Source organism: Ambystoma mexicanum, chromosome 6q (genome assembly GCF_040938575.1).
Source record: "Ambystoma mexicanum isolate Mex_15411 chromosome 6q, UKY_AmexF1_1, whole genome shotgun sequence".
Taxonomy (NCBI): Eukaryota; Metazoa; Chordata; class Amphibia; order Caudata; family Ambystomatidae; genus Ambystoma; species Ambystoma mexicanum.
The window spans coordinates 1,170,317,108-1,170,337,739 of record NC_090937.1 but is presented as its reverse complement, the minus strand read 5'-3'; the positions used below and the strand labels follow the sequence as shown (position 1 = coordinate 1,170,337,739).

At 47.2% G+C, this 20,632-nt stretch overlaps 1 protein-coding gene across 2 annotated transcripts in view; it reads left to right on the top strand.

The window, feature by feature from the left end:
• The window catches only part of UBE2K (ubiquitin conjugating enzyme E2 K), a 400,326-nt gene that overhangs the window by 153,605 nt on the left and 226,089 nt on the right, over nucleotides 1-20,632 (top strand). For both annotated transcript variants that reach the window (XM_069631775.1, XM_069631776.1), the window contains one exon: nucleotides 11,171-11,253. In XM_069631775.1, the coding sequence (XP_069487876.1) occupies nucleotides 11,171-11,253 (83 nt within the window). The remainder of the gene's footprint in view (nucleotides 1-11,170; nucleotides 11,254-20,632) is intronic.

Below are 20,632 nucleotides of genomic sequence, written 5' to 3'. Positions count from 1 at the left end.
TCAATTACCTGGAGCTGCTGGCAGTTTTTCTGGCGCTCAAGGCTGTTCAACCCTCTATCGCCAACAGTGTGGTTCAAATTTGCACAGACAATTTCGTAGCAATGTTTTACATCAACAAACAGGGGGGCACCAAGTCTCCCTTCCTTGTGGACCTTGCTGTCCAAATTTGGAATTGTCCTATCCAACACAATGTCTGGCTCCAAGCTTTGCACATTCCGGGTCACATCAGTGTGGCTGCAGACTCTCTCAGCCGCCAATCGGCTGGGAGTTACGAGTTGGAGATGAACACTGATGTTCTCACCAAGATCTTCAGGCAATGGGGTACTCCAGCGGTGGACCTCTTTGCGACCTCATCGAACGGGCAACTTCCTCTTTATGCTTCCAGGGACTGGCTCGGAGCATCTTCCTTGGGGGACGCCCTTGAGATCCAGAGTGACAACATGAAAGCTTATGCCTTCCATCTTTTGCCACTGATTAATCGGTCACTTTGGAAACTCACGAGTGCATCAAACTACACTCTTCTCTTCATAGCTATTTGGTGGCCAGCCAGGTTCTGGTTTTCGAAACTGCAGCAGCTAAAGAAAGTTCAAACTTTGAACTCCTACCCCTCTTCTCCCCCCCTGCACACTGAGCTGAACAGCCAAAACTTTAAAGAGTCTAAATATGCCAAAAATGAAACGATGAATGATTATTTTTCACTCAAATCATTCAATCAAACAATGATGTCCAAACATGTCACAGTGAGTGATTCCTTGTGAAGGCCATAGACCACTCCAGTTTGGCTCTGTGTTTCGGGGATTTCCCCCTTCAAGAGCCATATATACTGGCCTGCCTCCATCAATAAAAGATATAACCTTCCCCCTATTGACAGGAAGGAATTGTTTGTGTATCAAATTATTAACCTGTTTCCTCCAAGGCTCGTTCACTCTGTTGTGTACAACGTTGCTCAACCTGTGTCTAACCCAACAAACCTCGTGGGTAGCCCGTTAAATCAAGTAACCTTTCTCTGTGTCCACGAGGGCCCTTTAATGAATATATGCATGCGTCTTCTGGTTTTCGGAACTGCAGCGCCTGTCGGTGTCCTCTCCAATCAGGTTGCTGCAGATTTCTGACCTTCATAGCGATCACCAGTTGTGACATCCCTCCCCACAATCGTTCAGCTTGGCGGCCTGGTGCCTGTGTTCCAATCATTAGCGCAGTTCAACCTCTCTGAGGACAACATGCGTATAATTCAAGCAGCTCGAAAGCCCTCTACAAGAGCTCAATACAGGAACAAGTGGCTCCGTTTTTGTAATTGGTGTCTGGCCAAAGAGCTTGCTCCCTGGCATTCTTCTATTGACAGTTTTTTGTCTTTTCTATCTGACCTTACAGCCTCTGGCATACATGTCTTATTATGCAGGACATGTGTCTGCCATTGCGGCTTACCTGTCTACAGACAGTTGTTCCTTTTCGCTGGCTAATCCAGTCGTCAAGACATTTTTCAGGTCTTTTTCTTCTGTTTCCACCGGTTCGGGCCCCTCACCCCAAATGGGATCTGAATGTGGTCCTCACCGCTTTATCATAAGCCTTTTGAACCCATGGCCACTACCGAACACAAGTACCTGTCCTGGAAGGTGGCCTTTTTGATTGTGGTAATATCTGCAAGGGGAGTAAGTGAGCTTCAGGCTCTTTCTGTGGAACATCCGTTCCTAACTTTCCATAAGGATAAGGTTGTGCTAAGCTCTCGCCCTTCCTTCCTAAAGTGGTTTCTGAATTTCATATGAATCAGTCAATCTCTTTACCAGTCTTCTTCCCGAACCCGGTCTCTGATGCTGAGACGGTCCTGCACAACCTAGACGTCAGACGGGCTCTGAAGTTCGAACTCGATAGAACGAGCGAACTCCGTATCTCTTCACAACTCTGTTAAGTTTGGTGACCCAAAAGGGAAACCAGCCTCAAAAGCATCCACCTCCCGCTGGTTAGCTTCATGTATTTCAGAGGTGTGCAAGGGGGTCATAGATGACGCTAAGAAGTGAATCCCAAGAAAAGAGTATTGAGATCAGAGTGATCAATGCTGTCGAAGGCAGAGGGGACCGGTCAAGGGGAATTAAAATGGAGGATAGGTTGGAGTGCTTAGAAGAGGTGATGGAAGTTGGAGACATTCATGAGAGCAGTTTCGGTTGAGTGACTGTTGCAGAAACCTACAAGCTGAGGAGTAAGAGGGTTTGATGGGGCACAGAACGTGTTCGCCATGAGTAGAGATTGGTCACACTAATTCTGAAGAAGTCCCGAGTGTGCAATAGATGAAGAGGATGATGGTAGAGTAGGCAGCGTTTGGAATGTGGGACGAAGCAGTGCGAGGAAGTTTGGGTGGCGGTCTTTAAATTTGTGCAGCAAATAATTCAGCTGGGCCATTAGCTGTGAGTGGAGTTCATAGTCATAGGTTTGTGAGGAGCAAGTTTAGGGTGCCCTCTAGCAGCAAGGATGGTTGGTGTCCGTCACACAGAGGGTCGGGTAGAATTCTGTTTTTACTCCCATCAGAGGACTTGAGTGTTCAGGGCACAGTGGTAGATTTTCAGATCTTGATGCGAATGCGTACACCTCCATTTACGCAGCACCCAGTGTATTTGTTTATTTATAACGCGTAAACCAACAGGCCCGGAGGCATCATGGCGCAATTTGTAAAAAGTTACAATGATGCATATATACAGGCAAGAATTACATTAACAAATTATTAAACAGTCTTTCTAATTACATATATTACAGTGATTACAGTGCCACTAGGATTAACAGAGGAACTGCCCTAGGGTGTACAGAAAATAGTAAACGGAGGTTGCGGGCCAGAAATAGTATCAGAGGCAGCGGGCCAGAGTCTGTAGGACAGAGACGCAAGTCAAGTGTTAGTGCTGGTCAAAAAGCCAAGATTTGGTTTTGGTCTTGAATATGCTGAAAGAATCTTCCACTCTAATTGTAGCGGGGAGGGTGTTCCATACTTTTGAGGCTAGGACAGGGAAGCGAGTGCCCCCCGCTTTTTGAAGTTTAAACCTGTGGATAGATAGTGAGTCTGGGCCGTTCTTAGAGGTTGGGCGGTTGAGTGACGAGATAGCCGACTGCAGAGGTAGATGGGGGCCTTGTTGGCCAGGCATTTGTGCGTGAGGGCAAGTGTTTTTAATGAAATTCTCTGTTTGACGGGTAACCATTTTAGGTTGGTTCTGGATTCTGAGATGTGGTGGTTGGGGGGAATGTTTAAGGCCGCTCAAATGGCGTTGTTCTGGGTTGTTTGGAGTTTGTTCAAGTTCTCTTGGCTGGTACCTAAGTAAAGAGCACTACAATAATCCATTTTTGCCATAATGAGTGTTCTAGCAAGTGTGACGCCGTTAGGGGTGGTAAGAAACGGTTGCAGGCTGCAATAAGTTTGCACGTGTATGCAGAGGCAGACCTGACTGCATTCATTTGTCTAGATAAAGATAGGGTGGTGTCAAGGTAAAAGCCTAGCATTTTAGTGTCTTTCGAGACACGTATGATATTACCGTCTATGGTGAATGACTGATAAGACGGCTCAAGTTTGCTCAGGCGTTGTGAGGTACCCTGGATAAGGAGCTCCGTCTTATCGTCATTTAGGCAGAGCTGGTGTTGGGCCATCCAGGCTTGGATGACCAAGTATACATCATTGAGGGCCTTGGTGTCAGCTAGATAATCACCTGAGATGGGAATAAGTATCTGGGTGTCGTCCGCATAGTTGGTATAGGAGACACCCAGATAGTCAAGCACATCCAAGAGTGGTTTTGTGAAAATGTTGTAAAGAGTAGGTGACGCGCAAGAAACCTGAGGTACGCCGCAGTGAATAGGGGAGGGGTCCGCGGCTGCAGATGGTGCAAAGACCCTCATGGATCTATTGCTCAAAAAGGATTTAATCCAGGCCGCAGCAGTGGATGAGAAGTTAGCAGCAGAGTGGAGGTGCCTGCATAGGATCTGGTGGTTGACCAGATCAAATGCGGCAGAGAGGTCGAGGAGTAGTAGCATTGCTAGTTTGCCCTTGTCCTTCAATACTTCAATTTGGGTTTTCAAATCTATTAGAGCAGTTTCAGTCCCGTGTCTGGGCCGAAATCCGGATTGTCGTAGACCTAGCAGATTATTAGATTCCAAGTAGTTCTGGATCTGTAGGTAGGCTGCACGGTCCAGAATCTTAAGCAGAAACGGAACTGTTGTGATAGTTCGGACGTTCGTAGGTATACTTGGGTCTAAGGACGTTTTTTTGAGCAATGGGATCACCCACGCGTCCTTAAGGTTGTCCGGGACAATACCTGTTTTGAAGGAGGAGTTGAGGAAGGTCGTAATGAATGGAGCGAGATCATGGGCAGAGTCCTTAATGATGGGAGCTGGGCAGGGGTCACCTTGGCAGTTGGATGGTTTAATTCTCAGGATGATATTTTCTACCTCAGTAACGGTGAGCAGTGAGAAGGTGAATGGTTTGATGTTAGCCCTGGCAGGGGAGAGTGACGGTTGTCAAGCTTCAGACTGTCCTGCTTCTCTTTAATTTTAGATTGAAGCGTGGAGATTTTATTTAGTAAGGCTGCTTGAATGTTAGCACACCATTTACTATATTTTGTGCAGGTGTCTGGAGGGAAAACTGGGGTTTTGAGCTCTTTTAGGATTCTGAAGAGTTCCTTCGTATTTGAATCAGCTTGCAGAATGCGATTATTAAGTGAGTCTTTTTTAGCATGATGATGGCATCTTTGTAGGTGAGGGAGGCAAGAAGGAAACCATCTTTATGCTCATCAGAAGGGTGGCTTTTCCAGTGATTTTCCGCACAGCGTTTAGCTTTGCGGAGGATTCTTAACTGAGGGGTGAACCATGAGTTAAGATGTGCTCGTGGTTTGGCCTTCCTAAGTTTAATGGGTGCTTTGGAGTCTATAGCTGTGAGCATAGTTTGGTTATAGGTGTCCGCTAGGGAGGTAGGAATGGGGTGACCCATGGTTGAGGATGCAGAAACTTGGGGGGGTGAAAGTTAGCAGTGGAATGTGAGGGGAGAATTAGTCGTATAGTAGGGCTTGGAAGCTTGAGAAGGCAGTGTTGGTGGAAGAGGCATCAGGAGTGAAGGAGATCGAGAACTTTAGGTCCCATAGGAATGGCACAAGGTGAGGCAAGTGGTGAGCAGAGGTCCGAGGGTGTAAAGAATGGAGTAATCTGATCGTAAGGGTGTGACAGTTGTATTAGTGGCTGAGAAAGAGGTGGCGATTGTTAGGCAGAAACCTGTGCAGTTCCCTTAGGGACCACTGCAAAAGGCTTAGGACTACAGGTGTTGGCAGTAAACCCAATTGGTAGCAGTCTGTACCACCCAGATTTACCTGGTAGCTGTGGCTGAGCAGCCAGACTTCTCCCAAGAAGAGTTAGACAGTATATAGAGTATACAAGATAGGTACCAAAATACAGTAGCACAAGCAAACACTGACCAGAGCTTGGGTATAAAAGTATATAATTATTTATTTAAAAACACACTTTGTAAAATACACTAATATGGTAAGCAAGTTCAAACACAGTCACTATTTATATATACATCCATGATAACTTATTGAACAAGTCTTAGTTAGAACACCACTTATTTTCAGACAGAGGTGAGCGCTTAACCTAAGATGGCACTCCAATAAGTTAATTAAAAAGGGAGGGAAAAAGGCAGAATTAGTAACATACACAATACCAACACTTTAGGAGAACCAGAGCAAGTCAGAAAAGGCGGAGTTTACTGAGGAGCAGGAAAGTCATAGGCCAGACCCACTCTTGGTGAGAGCAAGCGGAATGTGTCCAAGATCACACAGTTGAATAGTACATTTAAAGAGTCTTTGCAAAGAGTTCAAAAAGGGTTGGATCAAGTCAGGAAAAGTTAGTTAGTAGGTCCCAAGTCACCCCAGGATAGAAAGTCAAGGATTTACGGGACACCTTGAACGGTCTGTTGCAAGGGAGACCAGGCGGGACTCAGTACCTGAAATGGTGAGAAAGCTCCAGCGGGGGCGGTTGTTCCTGGCAGCGGTTGCAAGTCGGTGCTTCGTCCAGGGGAAGAGGAGATCTCGACGTGGAGGAAAGCTGGAGGTCGTTGCACTGCCAGGGAAGAAACCAGCCGCAGAGTTTCCCGGTTAAAAGGTACTACCCTTTTATTCACGGTAGTGGTGAAGCGTAGCTATCCGACAGCCGGGGTGCTTGGCACGGGCGATTCGACCACGAGACGATCCAGGAAGGCGAAAAGGGGGCGAACTGGTTATCCCCACCAGTTCAGAGGAAGAAGACTCTCCGGGATGAAGATCTTCTCTGTCGTTGGGAAGTGGTGAGACGGTTCAGCAGGGCTCCACCGGTGGTGTCGTCGTTGCATGTCGGCTCAGCTTCTCCCTCTTCGGATTCTTTGGTCCTGTGGCGACTTCTGAAGTTCCAGTCCCCAAAGCCCTGCTTTTATGCAGCAAAACCCCATTCATCAGTCCTAGCTGTCATTCAAACATGGTAAGTGGTGAGCCGGGCGGTTCACCACTGGGCCAATCACACAAGAGTGCGACTTGAGTTGCCGAGGCAACTCAGTCCAGGGTGCCTAAACCCCCCCCCCCCCCCCCCCCCCACACACATCCTGTAGACCCAGACAGAGTGGCACCTCTTTTGGAGGCTTCTGTGGAGAAGCCCGCCAAAAAGTGGAACAAAGGGCTCGACTTGGGTTGGAGTTACAGAGGCGAACACAAACGCCATTTTAAAACCGAGTCCTGGCAAACAGACCCAACCGGGGAATAAATATTAAATAAATAACCCGGCAGTATCTTTAACATTGCACCAAAAAGTGGTGCATTTAAAATGAATGGGAAAATTCCCTAGGAAATATTCCGGTGGAATATTTTGCATGGTAACCACTGCCACCAGCCAGAAAGTCGACGAGGGGGGGGACTGCACAGTGCCCCCTCGAAAAACAGACCAAGGGGCAATCTAATTACCCCTACCAGTACTTCCACAATATGATAGTTTGTACTGGTTCTGTTCCCAATTTAAGACTAGTAAAGTCAATGGTGACTTTACATGCCCTGGGAGACAGTAGTCAGTCCCAGGGTATGGAGTCTGTTTGGAGGTCACTATGACACCCCTGTGTTACTGCACTAAGGGTGCTGTGTAACACACTTACAAAAATACATGAAACCCTATGGAGTAAAAGACCCCATAGCCCATAAAACACGTTACAAAGTCAAAGACTATCTCAAATCCTGTCTGAGTGGGAGAAAAAGAGTCTCACTCTTAGCAGGAGAAAAAAATAAACCCCAAAAATCCAGCAAAGCTGCTGGGGGACTCGCTAGGTTTGGGAAATTAGCCTCAACAGAGAATTCTCCCTAACAGCGATGAATAAGCGAACTAGTTAGTTATCCCCAGTGTGGGATGGTAGGTTAAGGATGGAGTGGAGAGCATGGTCACTAAAAACAGACTTAAGTTCAGATTTCTGAGAAGTGGTTGGAGAGGGGAGGTTACATTCACTGAAGAGAATAAAGTGATGTTTAGTGGAAAGAATCCACATTGCCCAAGTTCATCAAAGAATTGTGCAGTGGGACGAGGAGAGCAATAAATGGAGTTTGTGAACAGTGCGAGGCAGAGCAGTAGTAGAGATGGTGAATTCAAGCCATAGGAGAGGATGTGTCATTGGAGATTTGTGAGGTGTCGAATGGAGAAATTCAGGTTTCACTGATAGTAAGGTCGCTTGGGGGAGGAGAGCTTGCATCGTCTAAGCAACGTTTTGTTGCATACAGACCGAGCATTCCAGAGGGCAATGTTTAATGTGGTAAGTAAGTGTAGAGAGATTGCTGGGTGTTACGGGAGGTATGGTTAGTTCATCGGCTTTGTTTGAAGTAAGAGGTGCAAGAGAAATGGAAAAGTCGGAGGGTTCGGGATCTGAGTTTTATGATGGGGATAGGAATGGAGGATGTTGTGGCGTGATTGGAGAAAGCATAGGGAGAGGGGAGTCGGAAGAGCAGCTCGAGTGAATGCAAAATAGGGGAGTACCTCATAGTGGAGAGATGGCACAGTAATTGGCAAGCTAGGGGCACTCACAGGTTCAGAAGAGAGGAAAGGCAAAAGGAAACGCTCATAGGCAAAAAGGTTGGTCAAAAGCTGGTCTTCACCCTTAACTCTGTGTCCTTGCAATCTGATCACATAGTCCATCAATGGTTGGTCTGATTTTGCCCCTGTTGCTGGGATGAGATGCTTTTTTCCTGATTGATGTTTCCAGAGGAGCCTCTTGTGGCCTTGGAGGTTGGGCTGACAAGTTAGCCGCAGGAATTAATTTCACCTATGATGGTTCACCTGCAGACATATGATGTATGGACACCTGGAGAAGATTTCTTTGAGCATAAATGTCTAAATCAATGTTAGGTTTCTAGCTCTTGGACTTCCAACTATTGCTCAGGAGTCTCGGAGAATACAGACAAAAAACCTACATTTGTATGTCAACTAACCGCATCGATCTGCAGGTTGGCATCAGAAATGTTGCGTAGTTGTCTGTCCATAGATATCTTTCTTGTGACTATTCACTTTGCTTGGGAGGCCAACAATAAGGCGGATTTATTGAGCAGGTTGTTGCAGACCCCGCACAAGTGGGACCTTTACCAAGATATGGTGAAGGGCTTCAAGTCAAGGAAAGCTACTCGATCCCAATACTTTTAATTGGACACATTTCTATTATTGAGAGCTGAATAAGAGTTTCAACTGCTCCCCTCCCTCTTTCTGTCACTTATTGTTGGCAGTTGGTGCTTAACCTTATTAGTCAGGATGCTCTTCCATCCCAGTTGTTAGTTTAATGATCTACTTGAATCCATCCTACTACTATAATTCCCTATTCATCTTGGGATTTATACATACTGCTCTTCTCTCTGAAAAAAGGTTGTTTGAGGCATTGGCTTATTATTACTGTAATTGAAGACTGGTTTTCCAGAAGCTGTGACCTCCGCAAGGATGATTGGCAAGCCCCAAGGTCTCTACTTGGAGCGAAGGAAACCTTTCCGGTCTTGGAACATCTTTTTGTCACTTTCTGGGATACTACCCATGGTACAGTGGCAGCTAAGGCTACCATTGGCTTTTGGATGGTGTCCTTTATTGTAGAGTGAAAGTTCAGGAATGTTCCTCCTCCTAGAGATTCACCCAGAGTAAATGTCAAGGACCATATTCGAGTTTCTTTCTGGTGCAGAATAAAAAAAGTATAACGGACCTTTTCTGGATTTCAGTTTGACAAAAATGTGTGGTGACGAAGTGAAGACATTTCAATAGATGGTGACTGACATCCAAAATCAAATTTGGCTTGTGGCAATAGATTACCACAACGCTTATTTGCATTCCCAGCATGAGAAGTAATTGAGATGTACGGTGGGCGATTACCACTTTAAGGTGGCATCGATTAGCTGCCAGTTAGGCACTTGAGCCTTTTCTGAAGGTGACCATGGTTGATGATCTGGCTCTGAAAAGCCACAATCTGTTTTGAGTGCCTAAGCAAACTCTATCCAGATGGATAATTCTAGCAATCTCGGAGTGCTACAAATTGCCTAGGAAGGAGCCTCCAGATGGGCTAAGGGCTCATTCAACCAGGGGCATGGAAACTTCCACGGCTTCTCAGTGGGGTGTTCAGTGCAGGATATTTGCTGTGGCCACCTGGTCGTCAATGCACACTTTTGTGAATCATTACTGCTTGGACTCTGCATCTTATCAAGGAGGCTTATTTGCAAAAGCCGTCCTTCGTTCAGTCCATGATTGAAATTAATGGTAATCCCTCCTCCAAATTTTTACTGGTTTGGGAGCCTATCTAAAATGAGGAATACGTGGGAGGACACAATCCATTCGAAGAACAAGTTACATGCAAGCAGCCTTTCCCCCCCATGCAAGCGGCCTTTCCCCCCCCATGCAAGCAGCCTTTCCCCCCCATGCAAGCAGCCTTTTCCCCATACATGCTCATTGCCAGTTGACTTTGTCCCTTCGAGTTTTAAGAGGAACATTTTGCCTACCTGATACTCTGTAAAGTAACTGCCCCTGGATAATTTCCTGCATCCAGTTTGGGTCCAAGAAGATTTAGGCCAAAGACTTGTAGCATGTGCCACTGATTTCTTTTTATTTATTAGTTTAATGTGTTTTTGAAGATGTTCAAGTAAATGCCTACTTGCACTGTAACTGCTGACATTTGTATCTATTTTCCCCTGAAGTGTAATACCTTTGGTCTCTGTCTAAATGCCTTCTGTCTTTAAGTGACCTCTTATTGTGTTCTATTAATGTTTTCCTACCTGAGCCCTTCATTTACTGTGATGGGTACAGTTGTATTTTCCAGATATTAAGTCCTATGTCTGTTTTTTTTTTCTTCTGACTCCTTAACTTTATATTTAATGTGGACCTACAAAATAATGTAGACGTGGTTTGTCTTCAACAATTGTTTTTGGAATACACTAGGTAATTTGTACAGTTTTGTCTACTGAAGTTATTAATTGACAAGTGTGTGTCATAAATGTGTACCTTTTTAATGTACCAGTGTGGCACATTTTCTGTGGATAAGTGGGTGGACTAAATTGTACCTTTGTCAGCCTACTTACCTTTCCTAGAGTTAAGCCCGATTCCTCTGCCTTACTATCCGTTTTTCTTCCCTTTTGGGCTGGGTGCTTTGGCCTGACTGAAGGTTAGTACTTCTACAGCCTTTAACAGAGGGTTGTGCAAAAACAACCTTAACAACGCAGGCCTGGAGAATGTTTTAGGTAAAGCTACTTGGTGGCCCAAATACCTTTTTTGTTTTATAGTAGTTTTTTTTCTTTTCTTTTTTTTATTTATTTTTTTCACCTGTAGGTTTGGAGTGATGGGGATGCATGAATAAGAGCGTTCCTCACAATTTTGACTATGGTGCTTAGTCTGTCACTCTGCCTCCATTTACCCACCCACCCCTCTAAAACTTTGCAGTTTTGGAATGACGGATGATTTTAGGGTGAAGAGAATACATTTTTGGTATTCCAAATAAGCGCGCTAGTCCTATCCCAGTTGAATGGAACATAAGTGTAGAGGAAAGGACATGTTTGCCGATGGGGAGTAACTGTTCTCTTTCTGGAGGTTGCTTGAGCCTGTCTATGTAATTAACCGGTATATGCTAGCTTTAACAAAGTTAAGGAAATTCTAATACCTTTAATGTTGACCATTGACTTACTTTCCATTTTAGGTGCGGTTTATAACAAAAATATGGCATCCTAATATTAGCTCAGTTACTGGAGCGATTTGCTTGGATATCCTTAAGGATCAATGGTAAGACACTGACTCTTCGACATAATGGAAACAAATGGGGCTATTCTGTGGTAAAGCAAATGTATAAAGCAAGAGATTACTTAAGCATAGAGGTTTGTTATGTTTGCATGATTATGGTTTTACTAATTTCAAAATGTTTTTCATGTTTCTTACAAAATGTTTATTATATTTAACATGGAAAATACTACATACACCAGTCAAAGGTATGTCGCATAGTAAAACAAAGCAATAGGTGTCTCCTTAATGTTCAAAATCACATATGTTAGACACTTTATCTTCTCCAGCATGGGGTCTGGCATGGATTCACATGCTCATGAATAGTCCCTGTCGTCAGGCTGGGAATCCTCGGTAAAGAAAAAATCGGTTTGTTTCACTTCTGAACTGTCTTTCTCCTAACAACCAATCACTGGTCTCTGGGTCATACTGCCCCCAGCCAATGACTGCCCTCTACCTAAGCCCCTCTTCTGGCAGCCATCTTCAGATTTTTACTGCACGTTACAGTGGTGGGAGTCCTCGTGATTAGCTCTCGGGCTTTTTTACTGCGTTTTGCGCTTTTTCGCAGTTTATTCTCTATTTTTCGGTCAATCGAGCCTCAAGCTCCACCGATCCATCATCCGACTAACAGGGACCTGTTTTTCGGAACTTTCTATGCCCCTCAAGGGCGATTTATCGCCTAGGTCCCTTCTTGGAGGATTCCGGAAGATTCTTTGAGGCCTACGCCGCGTGGACATGGCTGAAGATAAAGGAGACTCGACGCCTCTGTTCAGGATCTGCCCTGGGTGTGGACTACAGAACATTTTCCTGGACGATGGGCACTCCCTGTGCCTTTACTGCCTACATTCCGACCAAACGCACGTGGAGGAGACATGTGCGTTCTGCAAGGATATGGTGCCTCGCACCATGAAGGACTGTCGCAAGCGGCTCTCCCGAGTGGCTCCAGACAAAGATTCCTGGGCAGCAAGCCTCACCCAGCAAAAGAAAATCTGAGCAGTCTTCTGAGATCTTTGAGGGCGCTCCGGTGACGGGGGCCCAACATAAGGCAAAGCACTGCAAGGCCGTGGGCACCTGGAGCGCCGATGGGACGGGCTCCTCGGCGGCCAGGTCATGAATGGCTTCTCCAGCACCCTCCACCACGAGCCAACTCTCCGGATCAGCGAAGAGGTCGGACCATCTGGGTAAACTTCTGGAGAAGTCCCAGTCGACTCCGACAGAGAAAGCCATGAGGGAGCGGGGGCACTGAGCCTCCCCCCATGGTGAAGGCCTCAAGCGTGCCCAAGGTCGTGAAGGCCCAGGTTCACCAGACGAAGTCTTCCCTGGAAGGAGTGGTGGCGAAGGCCGCGGATGCCGACTAGCAGGAGGCGGCCCCTAAGGTGAGAGTTTACCTGCCTGCTCGGAGGGAATTGTCTTTTCTAGCCATTGAGAAGTCACCAGTGAAGACTATGCTGATCATCTCCCCTAGGCCGCCCCCACTCGTCGAGCGGGGGGGGGTGAGCAGTAGTCCTGCAGGGCTTGGACCTCTCCAAGGAGGAGGAGCTTTCTGGTCTGAAGGCCGTACTGGAAAAGAAGTTTGTCGAGGCTAGGTCCTATGGTAAGGATCCCGGCGAAGCGGATGTGTAGAGCAGCGTGGAAACAGACGAGGAGCAGCGGGGCGATGAGGAGCCAGAGGACATCACGCCACTGCCACCGATCCCATTGCAGCCACCACAGCAACCTCCGCCAGCGGATGTCAGCGGACATCCTACAGGCACTGCACACCTTGTGCTCACAGATCCGGACAAGTATGCCCCTGTCCCCGGCGGGAGATCCTGTGGCCCCCTGTCAAGAGTAGAGTACACCCTCCACCTCCTTGCCATCCTTCACCGCCATCTCCTCCTCAGAGGGAAGATACGGAAATGGATGCGACAACGGGCACTGGTACAGACGACTGGAGGGACCTCCCGTCGCCAGTGCCTAGGGCCTCGCCGCCCGACGAGATTGCGTCGTCCCATGCCATGATCGCTACGGCCTCGGAAATGTTTCAACTGAACCCCAAGGAGAAGGAAGGCTTCCTGGACCAGTGCCGGGAGGCCAAGAGAAAGACTGTGCTTTCTATCCCTCTCTTGGATGACATTTGGGACGAGGGGCTGTCCCTTCTGAAAAACTCGACCTCGGCCCTGGCGAAGAGGGACCAGTACGAGAAGAAATGCAGAGTACCGGACTCTGCACCCAAATGTCTCGGATCCAACTGTCCCCGGACTCTGGTCTCGGCTGCGGCGAAAAAGAAGTCATCCGGATCTTCGCCGTCCTATTATCCCCAGACAGCGAGGGAAAGAAGCTGGACGCCATGGGGCGACGGGTCATCTCATGTGCTGCAACAACTATCAAGGCGGCCAATGCTTTGGCCATCATGGCCCGTTATGACAGGGAGCAGTGGTTAAAAATCGCTCCCCTCCTGGATTTCCTCCTGGATTTCCTTCCCGACGACAAGAGAGCGGAAGCGCTGGAGATCCTACAAGAAGGCGAGGAGGCATCGGTCCATGCCATCACGGTGGCCACGGACATCGCCGACACTTGATTCCGCCAGATGGGCAACAGCGTTTGCCTTAGTCGCCGAGGTTGGTTGAGGGCCACTAGCTTCCGCCAGGACGTACAGTCGAGGGTGTTGGACATGCCCTTAGGGGACAACTTATTCGGCAAGACTGTGGACGAGTCTCTTCAGGCCATCAAGGCGGATACAGAGACGGCCCGGGCATTGGGAACGCTCCAGCAGCGACGTCCGTCCTTTTGGATCTCTCTAGGAAAGTCCCTGGGGTACTCCAAAGGTTACAGAGGCGGCTCAGCATACTATCAACCATCCCGTTCTTTGGCTCAGGAAGCCTACAGGGGCTGCAGCAAGTCCAGAGGAGATCGCCGTCGTCGACAAGGTGGCACCTCCACCGCGAAGCAGGACTTTGAAGAGTCTTTTCTTTTCACCCCCTCCTTCCCTTTACCCCTTCCCTTGCTAATCTATCCCCCTCCCGTTGTGACTGGTGCCTGGACCCATAAGTGCCTTACTGGGGCCAATCCCACCTCATCATGTCTACCCCACTACCCCAGCACCCCTTAACGGCACTTGCCCATGGGCACCCCTCCCTAACTAGCCTGAATGTGGTCCTCCCCTTCCCCGCACTGTCTGACCCCTGGCTCCCTCTGGCACTTGCCCTCTTGGGCACCACCCTCTGCACTTACCCAGCCCCTGGGCCTTTCTGCACTTCTCCGTCCCCCTCACCACAGCCCTTCCACCCTGACCTATCCTAACTGCACTTGCATGATCCGAATGTCACAAGGCCTAGTAGGACCGTTTTTCCTTATTGTTACTGCACCCCCAAACCTCCCCCCCCCCCCCCCCCAAAACCCCATTTGTCTTTTGGTGCCTTGAAACACTTGTGTATGTCCTGTGACATTCAGTTATCTGACTCGCACATACTCTGGGCTCCGATTTTACCTGCAGCTGTGTCCTCTGGTGATGCACTTTTAGAGGGAACACTACATTATTTTCACTTGAATGGAAGAGCTCTTCCACAGAAGCATGACTTGGCCCATCAGACCTGTTAAGGTTTGGAAAGGCAAAACTCCACTGTATAACCTTTTTGCAAGTGTACCCCGCCTTGGAGATGCAGTCCCAGACATCATTGTTCAGACTGGTAGTAACTCTAACTTCACTGATTCCTCGTTTCTGGATTCCATCCTCTTTGAAAGCCTTCCACAGTAGAATTTACGAAGATCCACATGTATAGGTGTAGGTCACATATATTGTGAATGACTTATCCGCAACAGACACGCTCTATCTTGCTTTCCGGGGTCCTTAAAGAGCACGGGCCTAGCTCTCGGCGGCAACAGAGTGTTTTACAATCTTAGGGATAAGGATACTGTGAGGGAAGCAGAGATTCAGGGGGGGGGGCAGGGTGGGCAATTTGGAAGCAAGGGATCAACAAGCAGCCAGGTGTGAAATCAGTGGGGAGCAGATCAGCCAGTCCCAAGTAGGGTAGGGAGTGGAGGGTATGGACTTTGTTTGGGAAGAGCCATTCCTTCAAGAGGAGGGTATTGAGAGTCCCCCTGAAATGTAGATGCATGGGTGTGAGTCTGCTGAGGACTGGAAGGAGGTTCCAGAGTCTTCAGGTACAGACGGCGATGGCCTGTCTTCTGGTTCTTTCCTACCTGCACCAGCGGAGTTCGTCTGTATGTGTTCTTACTTCTGGTGGATAGTAGGCCTCTGCAGATGGTTACTGAGTGAGGTACCTTGGGGTGTTCAGGGCAACAGACTTGTAGATGATGCAGCAGGATTTGAAGGTGTGTGCTTGCAGCAGGAACCAGTACCGTTTAGGTGTCGGGTGATGTGGTTTAATTTGCGGAGAACATATCTCTGGTGCTAGGGTAGTTTCTGTAAGGCCAGGAGGACACTGCCACCATCTCGGTGGGATAGGACCAAGGCTTGGAAACAGATCTGAAGATAGTTTTCTGGACTGATGGGCTTTTTCTATGTGCTTATTTCTATGTGCTGTTTGTACTAGAAGAGGTGTCCGTTCATGTTGAACCCAAGGGACTCTGCGCAGGTGGCCATCTGGCGTGTGAAGCCCTCAGGTTCATAGCCGAAAGCCCCGTCTGGGTGTTCGTGGTGTTGGTCAGAAGTAGAAATTCAGTCTTGGAGGGAGTTGTGCTTCAGATAAACACTAGACATCAGAGGCAGGTTGCGAGTTTGGATATCTTCGATGGAGGATATCTTGAGATAGATTTGCGAATATGCTGTAATGTGTACTGTTATAAATTGCTCTGAAGTTTCAGTAAAATATGCAGGTCAATTACATAGTCTTTCTTTGTTATTTGGTAGACTTTTATTATTGCATTCAACTATTAGCCTACATGTGTTTCGAGCAAATTGCTCTTTGTCAGGGCATAAAACTTTTTGTGATGTTAGGAACGTGCTTCAGACAAATCAAAATTGATAATTCCACAAAAGCATATTCCTTGTAAAACAATTCACAAAACCCTATAAGAAATCAGATTGAGGTGCGCTCCATTCATCGATTAATCAAAGATATATACAATTTCAAACATTAACATCTTATCCAATAATAATCCATACCTATACTCCTAGTTTTCTACACCGTAAATGAATACAATAATTATCTCATTCAGCAGTCCTCATTGTATATATTCAACAGTCCTCATTTTGATACAAAAAAACCCTGCAGGCTTTAATTATCTTCATATTGCTTATTGTTTACAATTCAATATATCCTTTCTGGCAAATTTTATCTGAAACAATATTTAATATTCTGATAAGTGCCTGGTAGCAATCATGCATACTCTATGTATAGTGCTCACCTAGTCATAGTGTAGTACTAGTGATGAGTTGTTGCGATATCCTATTCTTGTATCGGACTATTATTCAAACGAGTAAACAGCACTAAATTAGTTCAATAGTTGGTTTTGCATGTGAATTGTAACACAATTTAATCAATTAATTGAAACTAACATACCTGTTTGCTCCCTCATACTTTGGCTCTGTTCCTTTTAGGTTGTGTTGTCGGAGCACCCATTTTTTATTTCAAGGCATAAAATAAGCCGTGTCGCATAGCAAATTGCTATGCAATTCTGTATTTGCTAATTAAATTGACACTTGTGTAGCACAGCTAGTTATTAAAAATTACCTTGTTCAATGAAAGCTAAGCTCACCCGGCATTCCTCTCTTGCCCGCAGGGCTCCCTCCACCCTCTTATTATATCTGTTCACTGCATGTTCAGAGAAGCTAATGGCAGATAGTGCAGCAGAAATCCTCTTCACTATTAAAGGCCTGTGTGGAAGTGCTAGGCAAGAAACATTCTCTTTTCAAAACATTGCAAACTAGAAGTAATCTGGATCATTAAACTAAATATATCTTGTAAAACCAATATGTGTGAACATAATTCTTTTAAATAAGACAGTCCTGCATTTCCCTTCCTAAAAATGTAAGTGTTAAATGATGCATAGTTACAGTATTGCTACTCTATTGTCGGCATGTTTTTCTGTAAAGTTGTATCTAAATCGCATAGCGTTAACTAGATTTCATTTTGTTGGAAGTGCATCATATTGATAAGTGAACACTTTTGACAATGTAGTTGATCGCACAGCCAAATGCTTTTGATGGCAAACCTAGTGTGACCTGCTGATTGCATAATCTGTGCACTGGTGCTCAACCCACGAGCTGATCTCAAGCTCCTTCTCATCCTATCGTATCACCTTGTTGCTTTATACCAGCTTGACTGAAAGTGAGATGGCCGCAAAACTGCAATATTCCACCTAGTTTTCCACGCCATCCACACTGCTGAATTTCTTACTTTCTTTCATCTTACACAAAGAATACACAAACTCATTAGAAGTTTACGCAAAGTAGTGCTCAATAGTTCCATCCAATATGTACAGCTACAGAACTACTGCTCTGAGTGCTAATCGCAATAAATATCGCTTTCATGGATGCGCAGGGCTCGAATGCTGTGCTTGTGCTTACCTGACTCGGGCTTGAGGCCTGTTAGCAGCCCTGCCCTCCCCTGAAAGTATTAATTATCGCTATTTTGAAAACAGTTAATATCAATGACAGGCAAGGGCCATCTTGTCCACCTGAAGTTAACATTGAACCTCCTGCTCCAAAACCTTACTACGTCTCCGACTATGACTTTCCTTTAACATTGTGAACTTTTTGCCTTTTTTGAAACTTCTCACGTAGCAAATGATGGATCAAGCATACAATATACGGGGCACTGCCCTGTGTAACTCTGGCTGCACCCAGCCACAAAGAGCCTTGTACTGAAAAATTATTTCAGAGCCTGTTTTATTCAATTCATGCCGCTTACCTTTACGTTTTACAGACACTCATCACACTAATCTATTACTTCAGAGGTACATAGAAATGCTTTATTGTTGCTAATTTAAGGTCTTGGGTACAAATAACCTCTGGTGACATTTAAACTAAGAGTACAAAATTGCTAATCAAATACGTTTGTTTGCTAATCAATAAGAAATGTATTTAGCACATTCTACTAATCAATTTTTGAAAATTAATTTTTGACTGGCATCTACTAACCGAAATAACCGGTAAATTCATGTATTCACTATGTATTTGTGACTCGGCACATAATAATTTTTTTTATAGATTCTGTTTAAATATTGTCCTCCCATTACCTTGGCATTCATAATTCCCTTCTTAAATATAGGTTTGTCTGCCAGGTATCTTTTGGCGAGTTGAAGACCTTTTTGTTTTTATTTTTTTTGTTTGGTTCAGAGATCCTAGACTCTGTACTACTCTGCATTCTGTAACAAAAGTAACCAAACTACCTTTACGCCAGACTTCATTATTCATTCTTACCTGCTATCTCAATACAGCTCCTGTGTAAGGGCCACCATTTGCAGTACGTATGCTTGCCCAGCGCCATTTTGGTTCTGCTTGATATACTTATCTAAGGAAATGAAAAAATGACTTTCACTTCTACCTATGAATTTGCCTTGTATGCGCAGTGCCAAAAAACATTCGATGCTTCCAGCCATTCACCCTCCACAACTGGCTTAACATACAGCTTCATCTGCCACCTCTTTATCGGCCACCTGATCAGACTGGTTACAATTCTGGCTTCACTGGTTCCTGGAGTCCATTCTCCTTGAAAGCCTCCCGCAATAGGTTGACTGGCCTGAATAAGTAGCTTGGTGTTCCACCACTCTGTTCAGGCATATCCTAAAGTGGCATTTCTGTGTGTCTGACTGTAAGGGGATCCTCTGTCATTGAAAGGATTAGTGGCTCCTATCCTTTGACATGGGTTTAAAATCATCTAGACTACCTGGGGAAGAGTGCTGCTTCATAGGACACCCTTTTCAGGGTGAATGCCAGAAATACAGAAAGGAAGGCTGGCAAGGAGGACTTTGCAGAGATGCAAAGAAATTCTCTTGGCTTGGGCAGATCTCTGCCGTTAAGATGATTTTACTTTCCTCTTTACTAAACGTTTTACTTGCCCTGCTGATAAGAATTCTAGCAGCCATGAATAAGTTTAATCGGTAATGCATTGATTTCTTCTTGATGGTGGTAGATTCTGTGGGTCACCCATATAATGATCATGCTGACTCATCTTGGTGATGTAGGCATTGTAAAATAGATGAATCATTGCCTTGGTTAGCCCTTATTTTGAAATTCTCTCCTCCGGAAACAAAATGCTCCTCTCTCCCTCCCTCTCTCGCTCTGCCTCCCTCCCTCTCTCGCTCTGCCTCCTTCCCTCCCTCTCTCGCTCTGCCTCCTTCCCTCCCTCTCTCGCTCTGCCTCCTTCCCTCCCTCTCGCTCTGCCTCCTTCCCTCCCTCTCGCTCTGCCTCCTTCCCTCCCTCTCGCTCTGCCTCCTTCCCTCTCGCTCTGCCTCCTTCCCTCCCTCTCTGCCTCCTTCCCTCCCTCTCGCTCTGCCTCCTTCCCTCCCTCTCGCTCTGCCTCCTTCCCTCCCTCTCGCTCTGCCTCCTTCCCTCTTTCTCTGCCTCCCTCCCTCCCTCCCTCTTTCTCTGCCTCCCTCCCTCCCTCCCTCCTTCTCTGCCTCCCTCCCTCCCTCCCTCTTTCTCTGCCTCCCTCCCTCTTTCTCTGCCTCCCTCCCTCTTGCTCTGCCTCCCTCCCTCCCTCTTGCTCTGCCTCCCTCCCTCCCTCTTGCTCTGCCTCCCTCCCTCCCTCTTGCTCTGCCTCCCTCCCTCCTGCTCTGCCTCCCTCCCTCCCTCTTGCTCTGCCTCCCTCCCTCCCTCCCTCCCTCTTGCTCTGCCTCCCTCCCTCCCTCTTGCTCTGCCTCCCTCCCTCCCTCTTGCTCTGCCTCCCTCCCTCCCTCTTGCTCTGCCTCCCTCCCTCCCTCTTGCTCTGCCTCCCTCCCTCCCTCTTGCTCTGCCTCCCTCTTGCTCTGCCTCCCTCCCTCTTGCTCTGCCTCCCTCCCTCCCTCTTGCTCTGCCTCTCTCCCGCCCTCTCTCTCTTGCTGCCTCCCTCCCGCCCTCTCTCTTGCTGCCTGCCTCCCGCCCTCTCTCTCTTGCTGCCTGCCTCCCGCCCTCTCTCTCTTGCTGCCTGCCTCCCGCCCTCTCTCTCTTGCTGCCTGCCTCCCGCCCTCTCTCTCTTGCTGCCTGCCTCCCGCCCTCTCTCTCTTGCTGCCTGCCTCCCGCCCTCTCTCTCTTGCTGCCTGCCTCCCGCCCTCTCTCTCTTGCTGCCTGCCTCCCGCCCTCTCTCTCTTGCTGCCTGCCTCCCGCCCTCTCTCTCTTGCTGCCTGCCTCCCGCCCTTTCTCTCGCTCGCTGCCTGCCTCCCGCCCTCTCTCTCTCGCTCGCTGCCTGCCGCCCGCCCTCTCTCTCTCGCTCGCTGCCTGCCGCCCGCCCTCTCTCTCTCG